This window comes from Alligator mississippiensis, chromosome 3 (assembly GCF_030867095.1).
Source record: "Alligator mississippiensis isolate rAllMis1 chromosome 3, rAllMis1, whole genome shotgun sequence".
Taxonomy (NCBI): Eukaryota; Metazoa; Chordata; order Crocodylia; family Alligatoridae; genus Alligator; species Alligator mississippiensis.
In genome coordinates, this window is record NC_081826.1 from 151,220,862 (window position 1) to 151,238,006 (window position 17,145).

Sequence of the window (17,145 nt, forward strand, 5' to 3'; positions counted from 1 at the left end):
GTTCCCGCAAGTACATTAAAGCCCTATTGCACCTTACTGGTGAATGGAGTAAAGCTGTTGTCTGAAGAAGAATGAACTGCTTTTGAAAGTATCCCAATCATAAGTTAGTTCAATAAAAGATATCACTCACAAAAATTTGTTTTAATTCCAAATATTCGTAGATTCATAGATTCATAGATTGTAAGGCTGGAAGGGACCTTGGAAGATCATTGGGTCCAGCCCCCTGCACCAAACAGGAAAGATAACTGGGGGTCAGGTGACCCCAGGAAGGTGACTGGCTAGTCTCCTGTAGAAGATTTCCAGGGTAGGTGATTGCACCACCTCTGGAGGAACTTATTCCACAGTCTGGACACCCTGACTGTGAAGAAGTTTTTCCTAATGTTGAGCTTGAATTGGTCTTCCAGGAGTTTGTGGCCATTACTCCTGGTTTTCCCCTCAGGTGCCCTGGTGAACAGTTGCTCACTGAGCCCTTGATGCACTCCCCTAGTGTAGTGGTAAGCTACCACCAGGTCCCTTCTCAGCCTTCTTTCCTTTAGGCTGAAGAGTCCCAGATCTTTTAGCCTTTCCTTGTATGGCTTGTCTTTTAAGACTTTGGTCATACTGGTGGCTCTTGTTTGGACTCTTGCAAGCTTGTCCACATCCTTGTTAAAGTGTGATGCCCAGAACTGATCCCCCTGACACAGTACTCCAGCTGTGGTTTCACCAGTGCTGAGTAGAATGGTAAAATCACCTCCTTGGTTTTGCTGGTGATGCATTGATTGATGCATGCTAGAGTATTATTTTCCCTAACGGCTACAGCATTGCACTGCCGGCTTATATTCATACTGTGGTCTTTTATTACCCCCAGGTCCCTTTCATTTGTGGTGCTAGTCAGATTGGTGCCGGCAAGCCTGTAGGTGTGTTGGGGGTTGCTCATCCCAAGGTGGAGCACTTTACATTTCTTGACACTGAACTTCATCAGATTCCGATCCACCCACCTTGCCAGCCTGTCTAGGTCCACCTGTATCTGTAGCCTATCTTCAAGTGTGACCACGCTTCCCCATAACTTGGTGTTGTCCGCAAACTTGGCTAGTGAGGTCTTCACCCCCACATCCAAATCATTAATAAAGATGTAGAATTCAAAACATGGCATGTTGAATTAAATAATAAATATTTAGCTCTAGCAATGGGTGAAAATCTTCTCTCTTACTACATGAATGTGAAGATTATGTTGTATTGCTTGTTTTGATGTTATATGTTGAAAGTGGGTTTTTTTGGATGCGTTTTGTTCTGCTGGAAAAAGGGTTAATGGCTGGATTGCAGAGGGGCTCAGGGTGGCCTGGCTCATTGCACTTTGTACTCTGGATGGTACTGGAAGTACCCCTTTCCCCCTTTGCTGAGAATTCTGGATCTTCCTGAAAGCTGGGGCGGGGGGAAGGAAGGAGATATAAGTAGAGGAGCCAGAAAGTGTCATTGTCTGTGTGAATGCCTGGGAATCACTGTAATCAAAGACCCATAGCATCTCTTGTATTCAATGACCTGTACTTTAAAATGGTGGCAGGGGTACTTTAACTAAAGCTCTTTCAATGAGCTTTAGTTAAAGTGTCCCCACCACCATTTTGAAGTGCAGGGATGCCGAATACATGTGATGCCAAGGCTGCTGGAGCATGCTGATTAGCACCCTTTTAGCAGTCTTGATTAATTGAGTCTGCTCTGATGCATGCCAATTAGAAGGCGTTGGAGCAGGCATCAGGCATATGTACAGATCACCAAGGAGGCTGCCACTTGGGGACCTTGGCTGGAAAGGCTGGAGCAGTGGGGAAGATACAACCTGTGGAGGGCAGCAGAGAAGCTCAGACCTGTGAGACTGAGGGAGGGTTTTGACGCAGAGATAGTGGGGATTCCTACCTACCACTGTAACCAGCCAGGGACTGAGAAGTAAGCAATGGCCAGGTGTGAAAGGGAAAAGTGTTTAGTGTTTTAAATCTTTATTTTATGTTCTCTCTTTCCTGAGTTCCATTGTAGAGTTTTTCCTTAATTATTAGTTAGGCTTTTTCTATCCCCAAATTTAGCTGTCCTTTAATTGGGAATGTCACCTTAAAGGAGTTTGTACCATCATAGTGTTGGCTGACTCAGGATCCAGTCACAGTGAGTGGTCTCACTGAAGCCTGTGGAATCACCTATGTAGGAATGTACCGTTGTCACTTCTAAGGATCTGTTAGATCAGGGGCAGGCAAATATTTGGACCTGCAGGCCACATAGGGAGCTTTGTTGAGGTGTTGCGGGCTGGGCCAACCTCCCACCCAAGTGAAACAACTCACCAAATCTCCCTGTGTGGGATAGGGCCATGGGTGGGCTTAGAGTAATGTTCAGGAGTGGGAGGGGTGGGCAGGATCGCAGGGTGCTAGCAACATGGGTCTGGGGCCCACAGCAGAGCCATGATCTGCTGACTGCATGCTTTTGCAATGCGCCCAGGCAGGCAGGGGTCCACAGGCAGGGGTGTGCAGGGTGTGCAGGGAACAGATCGCATTTCTGCCCCAGCCTGGCCTCTCTGTCACCACCTCAAGATCCCAGGGTATCATTGGAGACTGGCCAGAGGCCTTACAAGCAGGGTACTCTGATTGTGCCTGCCTGGCAGAGCACCCTGCCTGTGCAGCTCCTAGCTGGTCTACATGGAGATCCTGGGTTCTTGGGGCACAATCTCCATGGAGACCAGCTGGGAGCTGCATGGGCAGGTCTCTCCGATCGCATCTGCTTGGCAGAGCACCCTGCTTGCATGGCTTCTGGCAGGTCTCCATGGAGAACCTGGGATCTTGGGACGATGACAGTGCAGGGCCAGGGCAGAGCTCCAGTTCTGCAGGCAGGGACGTGTGCTGAGTGCATTGTGCCTGTGCCCCAGCCTCAGCCCCGCACTGTCACCACCCCAAGATCCCAGGGTCTCCTTGGCCCTGCCCACCCATCCTGCTCCCAAACACCACTCCCTGCCAGCCTGCAGCCCCATCCCAGCTACTGGGCCGAGTGCCCTGCCCACATGGGTCCCATCCCAGGTGGTGGGTGTGGGGCAGATGGGCCAGGATGCCCAGGCAGTGGGGCTGGGTCTGACATCAATAGCAGCCAGAAGAAGCTGCCACCATCACCGGGGCTGCCGGTAAATGGAGTCTGGCAGCCATGCCACCCCAGCCCCACTGAGTGCCCAGGTACATGCCACAGTCCAGGCTGCCCCACGCCTGGACCAGGCAGAGCCAAGGGACCCGCTGTGGGCTGGATTTGGCCCACAGGCTATATTTTGCCCTCCTTTGTGTTAGATTGTACTGCAAGGTAGTTCAGATAAGCAGACCATATGAGTGTCTTGGGTTACCATATTTCCAGTTTCAAGAAAGAGGACACCTCTTGGAGGGGGGCAGTAATATGATTGTGGGAGGGGGCAGTGATATGCCCATGCCCTGACCCAGATCCTCACTCCCAAGCCACAGCCCCCCCAGCCCTGCTGCTGCCCCTGACTCCCAACCCACAGTACCCTGCTCCCCAGACCATGCTGAGACCCCTCACTCCCAACGCACATCCCTCCCCCCTGTCCCCACTGCTGATACCCCTCACTTCCAACCTGCAGCCCCCTGGCACTGCATGTTACCTGCATTCTTGACCCACAGTTCCCCACCCCCTGGTGCTCCTCACTCCCAAGCCCCCACCCTGGTGGTGCTCCTTACTCCTGACCTGCACCTGCACCCCCCTGCCCTGCCCCAGCCCTGCTGCCCACACAGATCCTTGCTGCCCCAGAAGACCCCCCACCTTCACATCCCCTTCCCCCGCTGGAGGGGTAGGCGCCTCCCCCACCTCCCCACCCTGCTACACCACACACACACACACACACACACACACACACACACACACACACAGTCCCCAAGCCCTGGTCCTCCAACCTTCACCCCCCACAGACTACCTGCCTGCAGCTGCCAGGGCATGTACACAGACACTCCGAATGCCCCTGCCTCCAATTGCCTTCTCCCACTTCCCCCACCCCAGGTAGCTCCTTGCTGAGGAAAACTGGGGAGTGCCAGGGAAAACTTCAATGCTGTGCAGAAGCAGAGCAAAATCCTGGACATTTGTTGATATTTTAAAAAACATGTGGACAGAGATGGGGGGATCCAAAAAGAGGACATGTTCAGGAAAACCTGGACATATGATAACCCTATGTAAACTTAATGCAGCTTTATTTATACTATCAGGCAGGTCAATGATTTTTAAACTTTGATGATCTGTGTTAGTTCACCATATGTCCGGGTTTTAAAATATCAACAAATATCACAAAGAGACTGGGAGTAATGGCAGAATGGGGCAGGATGTGGTGTCATGCTATTGCTGAGTTGGGTCAGGTTTCCTGACTCTACATCAGTCTTCAGGACAGGGATAGGGGTTCCATGGCAGAATAAGTGATATGGAAGCGTTCTTTGACTAGGAAGTTTGAAAATCACTGAGCCACTTGATCAGACTTGCCAACAGCAACTTTAGTGTGGGGTTAAACACAAATCCAAAGTATATTCCTGTTCTATTCTTTTTATACATTAGAAGCACTTACATCAAGCACCTGCATCATTGCCCACACATAATCAACCACATTTAGTGCTATGTACCTTGCAATTTGCTGATTAATGAAAGCAATTATGACATTCTTATATATCTTCACAGATTTTGGTTGTATTGTCCTACATACTTTTCTGCTGCTGGAGGTTGTATTGATCCTTACATCCCAGGGCTCTTAACAATATTCCAAATGTTCTCTGGTGGTTTCCATGGAACTTTAGATTTGCAGGTTTTAACATTTGCTGCTCTTGCCCTGTCTTAAGGCCTGTATATGCTACCCCAAAATGGGTAAAGAACTAAAAGCTTACTCTCTGCATTTGTTATCCAGCAATCTCAAAGCACTTCACAAAAGAAAGTCAATTTCAGGATCACCATTTTAGCTGGGGAAACAGAGACAGAGATGAAAAGAGATTTATCCTAGCTGACCCAGTGGATTGGTTACAGAACTGAGGATAGATGTCTATTTTCTGGACTTCTAACCCAGTACCCAGTCCACTGAATCATTCCACTTCCCTATGGAACCATAACATTAATCTGTACAACTTATTTATCAGCAGTGTTGTAACTTAGAACTTCTGGAAGTATTGTTGAAGATGAGATATAGTAGGCATGAACTCTTCTAAACAGAGTTGCAAAATGGGGCTAAATTTTTAAAGATTTTTAGGATCCTCTCTACCCAAAGTAGATGTGATACAACCTAAACTAAAATGCACTATATTTCACAAGTGCAGTGTTCTGTTCTGTGTACAGATTTAGTGCTAGATCCTATGTCTCCTCACTGGAACCATTTGCAGAAGCTACTATGTATTTATTGTTTCCATTATGGTAGAATCCAGAGTCTTGTCTCCATTTCGGCTCTATTTTGCTAGATGTTGTACAGACATACAGCAAATGGTTGCTGTCCTAAATTTCTTGTTATCTTAAAGGTCAAGATGAGTCAGGAAATAAGAAAGTATAAGCAGGGAAGGAACAGGAAGTAATAATAGATGAGCTGCATGCATGGTTCACAGCTTTAGTTAGCCCGTCAGCAATTCAGGCCTCCTTCCTCCTGCTTAAACATACAATGGAGGATTGGTCTTTAGGTTTTGGTCCTCACTACAAAGAGGTGAGGTTACCACCTCATCTGAGGGCCATCTGGAAATTCTGTTTTAGGCTGATTTAAGGCTTTAACCTCATCTCAGTTGTAAGTGTCGATCTTTTGTGTCTAATAATGAACCTAAATCATTAAAGCAACTTCTGGATACCTTGGAATTGACCGAAAAAAGTTGAGAATTTCTATTTATTTACAAAAAGTAATAAATTTCCTTCCATCAGGCCCAAGTAGCTCATTGTAAGGTGAAGGAATATTTCACCTCATAGTTTTAATTTGATTTGTGGTGTTCTTTTCATATGTCTTTCAATAAAGCCATGACCATGGGACCATTTCATTTCAGTGTGGATGTCTCGGTTGGGTACTTAAAACAGTCTTTTTCAACAGAATATTTGAGCACGTCACAATATGTAATGTATTACTTCTCTCAACACCTTCATGAGGTAGGGCAGTGGTGTTCAAGCCAGTATTGTTCTCTCTCTTTTACGGAGGAGGGACTGAGGCACCAGGATTCCTTTGCGACCTTTGCACGTCACTTATAATTTATAGCGGAAGTAGATGTTGAAGTGGGTCTTCCAGATCTGAAATTAGAACTTTATCCACCAAACTATCATCCTGCTGTTTCCTGATTGTATAGGAGTTATGCTTATGGCTTAATGCAGAACAGCTGGTTTGGCAGTCATGGCAGCTTTGTTAACTTTGCTAATAAAGTTGTTCACTTGCTGTATCTGGGACGCAGAAAAAGTGGAGCTAAAAGTTCACATATAAATGCAATTTCTTGCTTTGCTTATGTCTTTATCTGAATGTTTTGAATGTAATATTTTTTGTGTACCTAAGGTACCACCTCCTGCCTTATGTTCCATTGCAATCCCTAAGATCAGCCAAAAGCAGCCTCCTGCAAGTACCAGCTGTGTGCCAAATCCATTTGGCAAAAACATGGCATGTGTCAGAGCTGAAGCCTGGGCATCTTCAGGAAATTCTGATTCCCTCCCAATTTTGGAGGGGAGGTTTGAATGAAAAATGTCACTCAGAATACACCAAATGAAAGAGCTGAAATGTCAGTCTAACAGTACTTTGCAGAAGAGACCATTAAGAAGGCAGGTTCATTTTCTGGGCAGCTCTGGCACACAGGGTAGCACTGGCTTCTGCACTCTTCTTTGTGGCAGCACAGCCAGTCACCAGCTTGTGGCAACAGAAATTATCCTCCTATCCCCACCCACCGCCTCCTTGGCAAAGGCAGTACTTAGGACTGCTGCTCCAGTTGCTCCCTCTCAGTTATGCCAATACTTAGAACAAGCAGGAGGAGGCAACAGGGGAGGACTTCTCAGTCTTCCTGAGAAAGAAGGGCAATCAGCTAATTACCTCAGGTGTCTGTACCTGAGCCTGGGAAACAAGCAGGAAGAATTGGAAGGGGTCACAAAAAGGGACAGGGGAAGAAGAGAAATTGAGGATGGGTAGGGGAGAGACTGTTTGCTCATCTGGCAGGAAAACTGAGTCATGGGGGGTTGGGGGCTCCTGGGGCTACCTTGGCAGATGACCTTGGCACCGGGTAGGAGAGGGGATGAGCTCATTGCCCTCCTGCTTAGTGCTGAGCTCATTGGTATCACTGCTGATTGTCTGACACTGAGCTCAGCCTCAAACTCATTGCTGATTGGCTGGGAGCCCGACAGAGCAGAGCTGCATTTTTTAAAAGGGAATTTATTTTTTGTCAGTCAGAAAAAAACACATAGGGCAGACAACTGCTACTAATGTTCCTGCCTGTTCCAGGGAGGCAGTGGAAGGGAGTGCACTGTGGGCTTGTAAGTAGCGATTGCCTTGGCAGCAAGGCCTCTGCTGCTGCAATTAAACCTGCACCTAAACCTGCCTCCTCACCCAATCAGGGTGGGTGAGGGGGCAGGTTTTCACATTCTGAGTGTGAAAATAGTGGCTCCTGCCATGATCAGGCCGTGTTGTTAGTGAGCTGGGCCCATGATTTAACCCAGCCAGCAGTGTGCCCTTCTTGTGAAGAAGACTAACAGTATACTGGGCTACATTAGCAGGAGCACTGCAAGCAGATCGAGAGAAGTGATTATTCCCTTCTATTGAGCACTGATGAGGCCATATGTGGAGTACACACGGGTGTCTCTTTATGTGAGGGTTGCGTCCCCAAAAAACTTGCATGAAGCAAATTTGCATAAAGCAAATCCATTATTACATGTAATTAATAGGGATATGTACCAGCTTCACTCTACTGCCCCCCCACAAACCATGACAAATTCAAACAGTAATCACACAATACAATAACTGTTGCATGGAGAGGCTATGAGCTCCGTGCTGCAAGCAGCAGCATGTGCAGGGGGTGCATCACCAGCCGGCTCTCTCCCTCCCCTGATGAGCCACCGGAATCTCTGTCCTGCTCCCTGCTGGGGCCCCAGGCCCCAAGCACCCCCTGGATGGACAGCAGCCCTAGTCCTGCACAGCTCCCTCCCTACAGGGTCCTCAGTCCCCCTCTTCCCTCCCACTTACCTGCCAGAGCTGCCCTCAAGGCTACTTGGGGCCACATGCATGTACTGTACATGCACATGGTGCCCCCAGTCTCATTACCTTCCTTCTGCTTCCTCCCAGCTCCCTGCAGGCTGGAACTCTGCCAGCCTTCAGGGAACTCATTGCCGGCCGACTTCGCATAAGATCAGATTTTTCTCGCACAAAGCTAATTTCTTGTATAAATAAGGTTGTCACATATAAGCGAATTTGCTCAAGATGAATTTGCATAAAGAGAGACCCAAATGTACTGTGTCCAGTTCTGGGGACCCCACTACAGAAAGGATGTGGATGAATTGCAGAGAGTCCAGCAGAGGGCAATGAAAATGATTAGGGGGCTGGGGAGCATGGCTTATGAGTAGGGTGTGAGGGATCTGTGCTTATTTAGTCCACAGAAGAGAAGACTGAGTGGGGATTTAATTGCAGTCTTCAACTATATGAAGGGTGGTTCTAAAGAGGATGGAGCTAGACCACCACTGTTCTCAGTGGTGGCAGATGACAGTACAAGGAGCAATGGTCTCAAATTGCAGCAAGGGAAGTTTAGGATAGATATTAGAGGAAACCTTCTGACTGGGAGGGCATTAAAGCACTGGACCAGGTTATTCAGAGAGGTTGTACACTCTCCATCCCTGGAGGTTTTTAAGATTCAGCTAGATAGTCTTGGGTGGGATGATCTAGTTGGGGATGGTCCTGCTTTGAGCAAGGGGTAGACTAGATGACCTTCTCAGGTCCTTTCCAACCCTAATTTTCTATGATTCTATGAATTATTCCACTAAAATCAAACTGAAGGGGCAAGTCTACCTCCTCAATGGAGCATGCTAGAGTGCTGCCATGAAGCATGGCATGCTTGCCTCACATATGCTTCAACCTGATTGGATGTCATGGAGATGTCTTTGTGCAGTGCCAGGCCAGCACTGAAGAAAAGAAGCTATGTTACATCTGTTTTGGAGTGAGATGCATGCAAACCAGGCATGTTGTGCCTCCCTGTGGTGTTTCCTCCCACTTTCCCTAGATCATAAGCATTGGTCAAGGAGTGAGTCATTCTTGTCTGACCTGCTCAAAGAAAATGTAATTGGATTTACAAATAAAATCTGTCCCCCAACATAAGGGCTTATAGGAATTAGAAAGAAGAGATCTCTACATTATCTAGCCTGTCTTGCACAGGTCATTTTAGGATTGCTTCCTGCAACATATCACTTGGTGTCAGGCTTGTTTGCTAAATATCCCCATGCTGCTGACCTAGCAGAGACATGCTTATAGCTTTTTCTGGTGTGAGATTTTGAGTCATATTTTTTTTAAACATTCTAATATTTACTAATAATAATAGTGTTGTGTCATGCTGCAGAGGAGACAATGCATTTGGGGGGTTGTCTTATCTGATAGAGGCTGAGGAAGTTTTTTATAATGATATCAGGGATATATTTGGTAGCCGTGTGGGTCTGACACAAAAAGAAGTGCAAAACTCTAGAACCTTTCGTTCAAAGATGATACCTTTTTTTAGATCAACTAGGAAATCACAATATAATTTTTTGTGAGTTTTAGTTGGTCTAATAAAAAGTATCATCTCTGACCAAAGATTTCTAGAGTTTTACATTTCTTTTATGATGACATGAAGTCCATCACTGTCAGGATGAATGCACTGAGTGGAAATTAATGTTTGAATGAAGAGAGATCTAATCACGTGTCATTTTCTTGTCTTTAACAGTTTGCATCAGGGAGGTATCATGCTTTTTGTCTTCTTCTTTAAACAAACGCTTAAATACAAAGTGAAAATTTTATCTTAGTCTAAGTCTAGATGTAGGTCTGTTGCTTATTGAGACGCTGGCTATGTCAGAAGACAGGTTATTAGTTCTGTGCTATTGTTCAGATCTTATATTAGAAGCCTCTTGAGTTCAGATGAGAAAAGTGAACTGGTTTGGGGTCTTGGTTTCTATTTAGCCCTGAAAATTTGAGAGGATGGAAATGCATGTACTGTGTATTTGGCAGGTGGCTGAAAGTGGTTCTATCTACCTAAGTGTCCCTTTGGCAAGGCAGCAAACAAAAGGAATGTTGCTACACTCAGAAAGGATTACTTGGAGGCATTCATGTAACATATGCATGACTTGGCAAGATACAAAAGCTATGAATAAAAGTATACTGATAAGAAAACATAACTGAATCCTCTTTATATTTTTCCTCTTTAATGGCATTTGCATAAGAAAGCCTTTTGTGTATTGAAGTCTCAAAATAAATACATCCCTGGTTTTCCTTCCAAATGAGCAAATGGTGAATGAAGATTTTTTTTCTCAGAGGAGGAAAATAAACAATTTCATAATTATTGCTGCAGTCTTTTTGAGCAAGTTCAGCTTTTTGGTACAAAATGGATATTTTTTAAAGGTACTATGATACTTAATGGGAAGACAGTAAACGAAATGGAGAAAGACTCCGTATGTTGTAGATGAAAGCCTAACATTGGAGCCTTGAAGAAAATACTCTTTTCAATGGTATGTAAAATGCTTGCTTAGATGTGAAATTAGGCACGTTCAGTGTAGAAGCAGGACACTTCTGAAGCTATATTGCAAAGAGAATTGACCCTTTGGCTTTTCTATCTCTTTCTCCCACAAAGCACGCTGCGATTAACTTCAGGTGTTCAGACGACTGAATCAAAATCATGCTGTGTTTTGAAAACTCTGTGACATCAGGTTGTCCCTTCTGTTAGTTCTAAATAAGACTAAGCTACAAATAGAATGATCATACACTAGTTCTTTGGTTCCTCAAAATGAAAAGTGAGGCAAATTGTTTAAAACTTTCATGGTTCTTAAGTTTTATAGTTCCAACTGGTAAGATATTTTGAGAGTAGGCCATAAATGCTTACTTTGTGAACTCAGGCCATTTTTGTAGCATGGGCACCCAGGTTGCATCCTTAAGGTTTTCTTGTGCATGCAGTGTCTATGCAAAATCTCCAACTGCACAAAAATACTGGCATTTGCAACTGAAAACAGGTAGTTCCATTAATCTTTTTTAAATGTAGGGGGGAACAAACAAACCCTCTAGCTTGTTCTGTGCTCTGATGTGACCTTTATCTACCTTTTAGCTCTGTAAGCAAGACCTAACTACTCTCATTTGAAGAGGCCCTAGGTCATCTATATTTTATGGAAATTTCCTATATCTTCTTGCTTACACAATTATTTCCAGTAGTTTTGATACTCTTTAATCCTGCAAATCCTTTCTTTAAACCCACAATTTCCTCCAATCCCCCAGGATATACCCAAGCATGGTAATGCAATTATTTTTTTAAGTCAATGTGAACCCTAAATCAGTGAGTTACTTCAGCAGGTGCTCAACTTTAAGCATGAGACCCATATTGACTTCAATGGATCTGTTTGTTGCAACATTTAGGATCATTTTCTTTCTGGTTTTACTGTTTCAGGTTTGCCAGTGAGTAAAAGAAACCAAACAGAAACCAAAATAGCCTTTATTTCTTATCAGTTGGGTGGTAAGTCCAGCTGAGAAGGGGGAATAAGTGAGGATACATATCTAAAGTTGTCCAGAAAGCATACATCTTTGAACCAGCAGTCACAGGCTAACACATGGATGCACACAGCTAGATAATATTAGTTTCTTTTGCATATCATTCCATTAACATTTCAATCCAATTTCTACATTCTTTGACTGCCTGGCATCTTCCAAGGTGCTCAGAAACCTATACCTGGGTTGAAGTGATACTGAATACAGAATAGTTGGAAATTTGTCAGCAGGCCCCACTTTCATTCACCCCACCCCAAATTCCTGGTCCCTCTGGGATCCCTGGAAGCCAAGTAAAACATTTCCCTGGTCCAGATACAGCCCATGGGTCATATGTTTGATACCCCTCTATTGGCGGTTAGCTGTACCAGTTGATAGAATTTAAGCAGCTTGTGGTCTGATCTCCTTCCAGGCATTTGGGACTTGTGCAAAACCAGCCTGAAATTCTGGGAACTATAGCCAACTCTTTCATATCCCTTTCACCCTGCTCTATCCAGAAGCACCTGAACACAACAGAGAACCCATCATGAAACATCACGACTTGTAAATGGCTTTAGTAGAAGCTTTAAATCTAATGAAATAGTATATAGTACTGTGTGTCACAACCCAAAGTTGTGGTTTTTTGTTTGTGTGTGCTTCAGCACTGCTAAATTATTTTCCCGCCGATTGTAGCTTTCTTTGCACGATAGAGTTCTCTGCTGCGGGAGAGAACTCTGGTGCAACGGGAGATTTCCCACCAAATTACAGCTTCTTTGCAGGGTGCATTTCTTTTGCATACTAGTGATGCATGTTGCAAAGGAGTTCCCATCATTTGTATTTGGATTCACGCCACATAATTGGCCAGTTCCAAATGTAGGCAAACGTGGCGGCTAGCTATTGGCTTGCTAGCCGTATAAAAGGCTTGGGTAGTTTCCGCCCAAGTCGGAGAGGGAGAGAAATCGGAGTGAGAGAGAAACCTTCACCTTGTGTGAAGATCTCTAAGCGCTGCGGACCCTCGTGGACGCAACGCGCCTCTCTCAAGCTTAATAACCAAACCCGCGGAGCTTTCGCTTCTAGCCTCTCCCCATCGCCGATCGCAATCCAAGACGTATCCCTTTCCTGTAAACCTAATTTTCGAACCCACGGAGCCTAAACAACTCCGGGGGACCAGGGAATCGAACCAAACCCGCGGAGCCTAAACAACTCCATGGGAGCAACCGAATTTGTCGTAGTCCTCTAGCAAGGACTTAAGCGGAGCTGCGCCTGGAAACCTGTCCAGCCTACACCACTACCATCTTTGGGTGTAAGTAAACAAGCTTTTCAATCAACCACTACGCGTTTGTGACTAATTCTAGCTCGCCACCGGTTTTCTCCGACCCCGCGTGCCCGGGCTGCTGGCCACAGCCCGCGTGCGCAAAAGACGGGCCGCGGATCCCCCCCCCCAACTCGCACTTGGCGGCGGGATCAGGGCCCGGCCCGCACACTGTGAAGTTTAATTATAGGCAAGACTCCCATAAACAATTAGCCACCTTTCTCTCCTAGTCGTCTGTCACAGTGTCATATCATGTGGCTTGATTGTGATGGAAGATGGTAATAGATTTGTCAAATAAACAGATTCAAACAACTTTTCCTCCTTCCTTCCTTCCTCAGACCTGCCTGCTGGTCTGAGTGCCCTAGTGCCACCATTCTGTACACAGAAAGGGAACAGTTCCTTGTACCCTCTTTCCTTCTACTCAGGAGAGAACACAACGTAAAAACAACTATATTAACATTGGTAGGAGAGAAAGTAAAATGTGTGTTCTCAGTGGGACTTAATTTCAGTAGAACAAATTGATAACTTAGAAGCATTTGTGTAAAACACTGCAGATCCTTAGGGAAGAAAATGTACGATATCAAAATAATTTGAATTCAAACACTGTATGCTGGGGAAGGCCTCTGCTGAACCCAGATGTGCAAGGGGTACCACTTGTGAAAATGCATCCTACTCTCTGCCCTGGCTCACATGCAATAATGTCTGGAAAAAATGGCATGTAGTCATTGCAGATCACATACCTAGGGTGCATCCAGTGCCATTCTTAGCCTCTAACATGCTTACTTGCACACACCCAGTGCCACCCAAAGGGTGTCCACATGCCATTTTCTCAGCATTTGAACTGAGCAGAAGCAAGTGGATTGAGTATGTTAACATAGCAATGACTCCCTTGCAAAGAGATAGTGTGTGTGTATGTATGTGTGTGTGTGTGTGTGTGTGTGTGTGTGTGTGTGTGTGTGTGTGTGTGTATATATATATATATATATATATATATATATATATATGGCATTAGAAGCTAAGGGTTTGATCCCAAATCCATAGGAATCCTTCCATTGACTTCAGTAGGCTCTTGATGAGACTAAAAGGAACCAGAAGTTAGTGGTTAGCTATGTGCAGATTAAATGAATGCTGCAAAGATGCATCTAGAGAAAAAAAATGGGAGCTGAGTGGATAAAAACTGCTTGCTCATCGTTATTTTTACCTCATACACAGCATTCCCTCTAAGCTGCATGGTGTGCATGGCCATGCAGGGGTGACTGGCAGCACAGTGTGAATGCGCCTGTGTGGCCGTGCACTCCACACAGCTTAGAGGGAACGCTGTTCAGACAGTTAGCCCCCACATGAAGTTATCACATCTCATCTGTCTGAAAACGGAAGTTTTCAGCACTCTTTTAATGAGATTTAGAAAAACTTTCAGCGTACTGTTATTCAGCATGCTGTAAAAAGACACAGCCCCAAAAAATCTAGAATAGACAGAAAAGAAGTATTCAGGCAAAAATTAGAAAAATAGTTCCCAGCTCTCAAAAATATTTTCATGCTTGCTGAAGGCATTTTGGTGACTCGAAGAACCTACATTATGATGCAGAGTGAAGACCTTGATGATACAGCCTACTTTGTCCTCCATTTCAGAACTGCTGATGGCAAACTGATAGCAAAATGCTCTGTAGACTGATGAAGGATTTTCTTTGTCTAGGGATAGGTTCTCTGCATTTCTATAGTCAAAAGATTTACAACAGATTAATGATCACAAAGGATGGTCTCCCTTCTTCATTGAGCATTAGAGGGCAAGGTACCCAGGACTGAGTGGTGTCTGCATATGTATTTTTATCATTCTTTCCTTAGATAGGGTTATACCAGGCTGGATTGGCATTTCACAGTCCAGCCAGTTAAAGACACTGTGGAGCAAGTGAAGGAACCAGAATGTCACAGTCTGCTTCCTGCTCTCCTGGGACAAAGTGCCTTGTGCTGTTAATGTGCCTCTCCATCTCTGCTGTGTGGAGCTGCCCTGCCTTTTCCCCACTCACTCTCTATTCACTGTTATGGGGGGGGGGGGGGGAAGCATAAGCCTTGAAGTGGCTGCAGGCCTAGCCTGAATGGGCTGGGGTGATGTAGATAAATCAGCATGTGGGTGTGCCTAGGGTATGCCCAGAGCAGCATGCAGCAGGGCTTAGTCATTAACCTTTATGGCATTGGTATGTATCTCTGCATATATCACTGGGTCAGAGCTGAGAACCATTCTAACTTGGGATGAGATGGAAGCATCATAGCAAATGTCCATGCAACAGCCCTGATGGATCACCAGCAGCTTTGATGTTAGAAGTGCCTCTGGCCCAGATGGTGAGCGGCCCGTGCGTGGCCATGCAGGGGCAGAGGGGCATGCAAGAAGCCTCCCCACTTGCATGGCTGTGCAAGGGCTGTGCACAATAGCGGAGAGCTAGCTCCAGAGAGCACAGGGGCTGGCAGCAGGAGACTGAAAGATGTGTGGGGATGAGACAGGACCCTGGCCCTAATGCAGGGGCCAATGCACTGGGTCAACCCTATTGATATTGTATCTACTGCCACTCCTGAGGAAACCTGGCTCTGTAGAGCCCCCTAGGCCCTACGGCTATGGCCAGCCAACCACAACAAAGCTCTAAAGGCATGTAATACTAGTCAGTAGAGGTGATGATAACAATAATATGTTTTTCCTTGGTCTGCTCTTGTATTGTTGGACTAAGGAGCCTCCGGTACTTAGTGCACCAGGTAAGCTATGGGCTCAGTCGATCACACAGTGAACTGCCAGGTAACCCTTACTAAATGGACCAGACTTATAACTGCAGGCTGACAGGTGGGGGTATAAGGGGGCTCACAAGAGCATATAATTTGGTATAGTTTGCTGTTTCCTTTGCAAGGGGCTTTCCTTTACCTGCCTCTGAACTTGGCTTACCTCCCTTTCTGCTGGAGAGACCTTTCCAGATGCAGAGGACATGGGATTCACTTTTAGTTACCAAAAGAGCAGGAATAGAGGGAAGCTGGCATTTGGTTTATTGAACATCAATCAGTTTTGACTAATGTGTGATTGCTTTTAGGGGCAACCAAAGACATGGGGAAGATGCTGGGTGGGGATGAAGAAAAAGATCCTGATGCTGCCAAGAAAGAAGAGGAACGACAGGAAGCCCTTAGGCAGGAAGAGGAGGAAAGGAAAGCAAAATATGCAAAGATGGAGGCTGAAAGAGAAGTCATGAGACAAGGAATTCGAGACAAGGTAAGTGTCACCTTCTAACTGCACTAACTGCAGGGTAGATATGCAGTTTTATAGATATGCACCTTCATCGATATGCACCTTTGTCTAACTAAATAAGATATATAGAGAGAACACAAGGTTTTCTGAACCCAAGTTCACTTGTGCTAGGTAATTGCTTTGCTGCACTCAACTTTTAGCTTTCACTTTTGTTTTGAACCTTTGCCACTTAACAAGCCTTGTGTTCAAGAGCACAGTCATATCAAAATGCCAAATATGGATGAATGAAGGGGACTGTTGTATTTTTTTTCTTTTTTACATCTTGAATTACTTTGTTACTTTTCTTGTCATATCATGACAGCATAAGACTCTCCGAGGCCATATCATTGGTTTATACAAAACACCATAATTCAATCTGGTTCTTTTCTAAGTGAGGGTGTCCTAATACTCAGTGGGCACCTCTACACATGCATTTACTCCAACCTAGATTTACTGAGCAGTAAGATACTGTGCACTAAGGGTCTTTGGGCAGGTGTCTACATGTGCAGAGATTAGGGAGAAAATTTGCTCCCAGGTCCCTGCAGCCCTGCAATGCACCCTTGCCACCACCAGGGGTGGGGGGATGGAGCTCCAAGCTCTGGCTGCAGCTGCCAGCAGGCTGGCAGCCATCTTTAAAAGCCAGCCCCACTCTGCTCTCTGGGCAGCCTCTTCCTTTGTTTAGGAGTAGCATGGCAAGTGCAGAGGCAGCACATGGCAGCTTTGTTTGTGCCTCCCTGCACTATGGCTGCCCTAGCCCCTGGCAGTGACAAACAGCTTTCTGGAGTCTTGCTGACCACTGTGATCACCCTACTGGCCTGCCAGACTAACCGTCACCTGGCCCATGGCTGGCTTGCTCCTCCCGGTTCCCCCATGACCAGCGACCACCTGCCCAGCCGCAGCTTACCCTGCCAGGGCCACCGC

The 17,145-nt window shown here is 45.7% G+C and overlaps 1 protein-coding gene across 2 annotated transcripts in view; it reads left to right on the plus strand.

The window, feature by feature from the left end:
• The window catches only part of CPLX1 (complexin 1), a 250,319-nt gene that overhangs the window by 133,501 nt on the left and 99,673 nt on the right, over positions 1-17,145 (plus strand). For both annotated transcript variants that reach the window (XM_019490768.2, XM_019490769.2), the window contains one exon: positions 16,034-16,209. In XM_019490768.2, the coding sequence (XP_019346313.1) occupies positions 16,034-16,209 (176 nt within the window). The remainder of the gene's footprint in view (positions 1-16,033; positions 16,210-17,145) is intronic.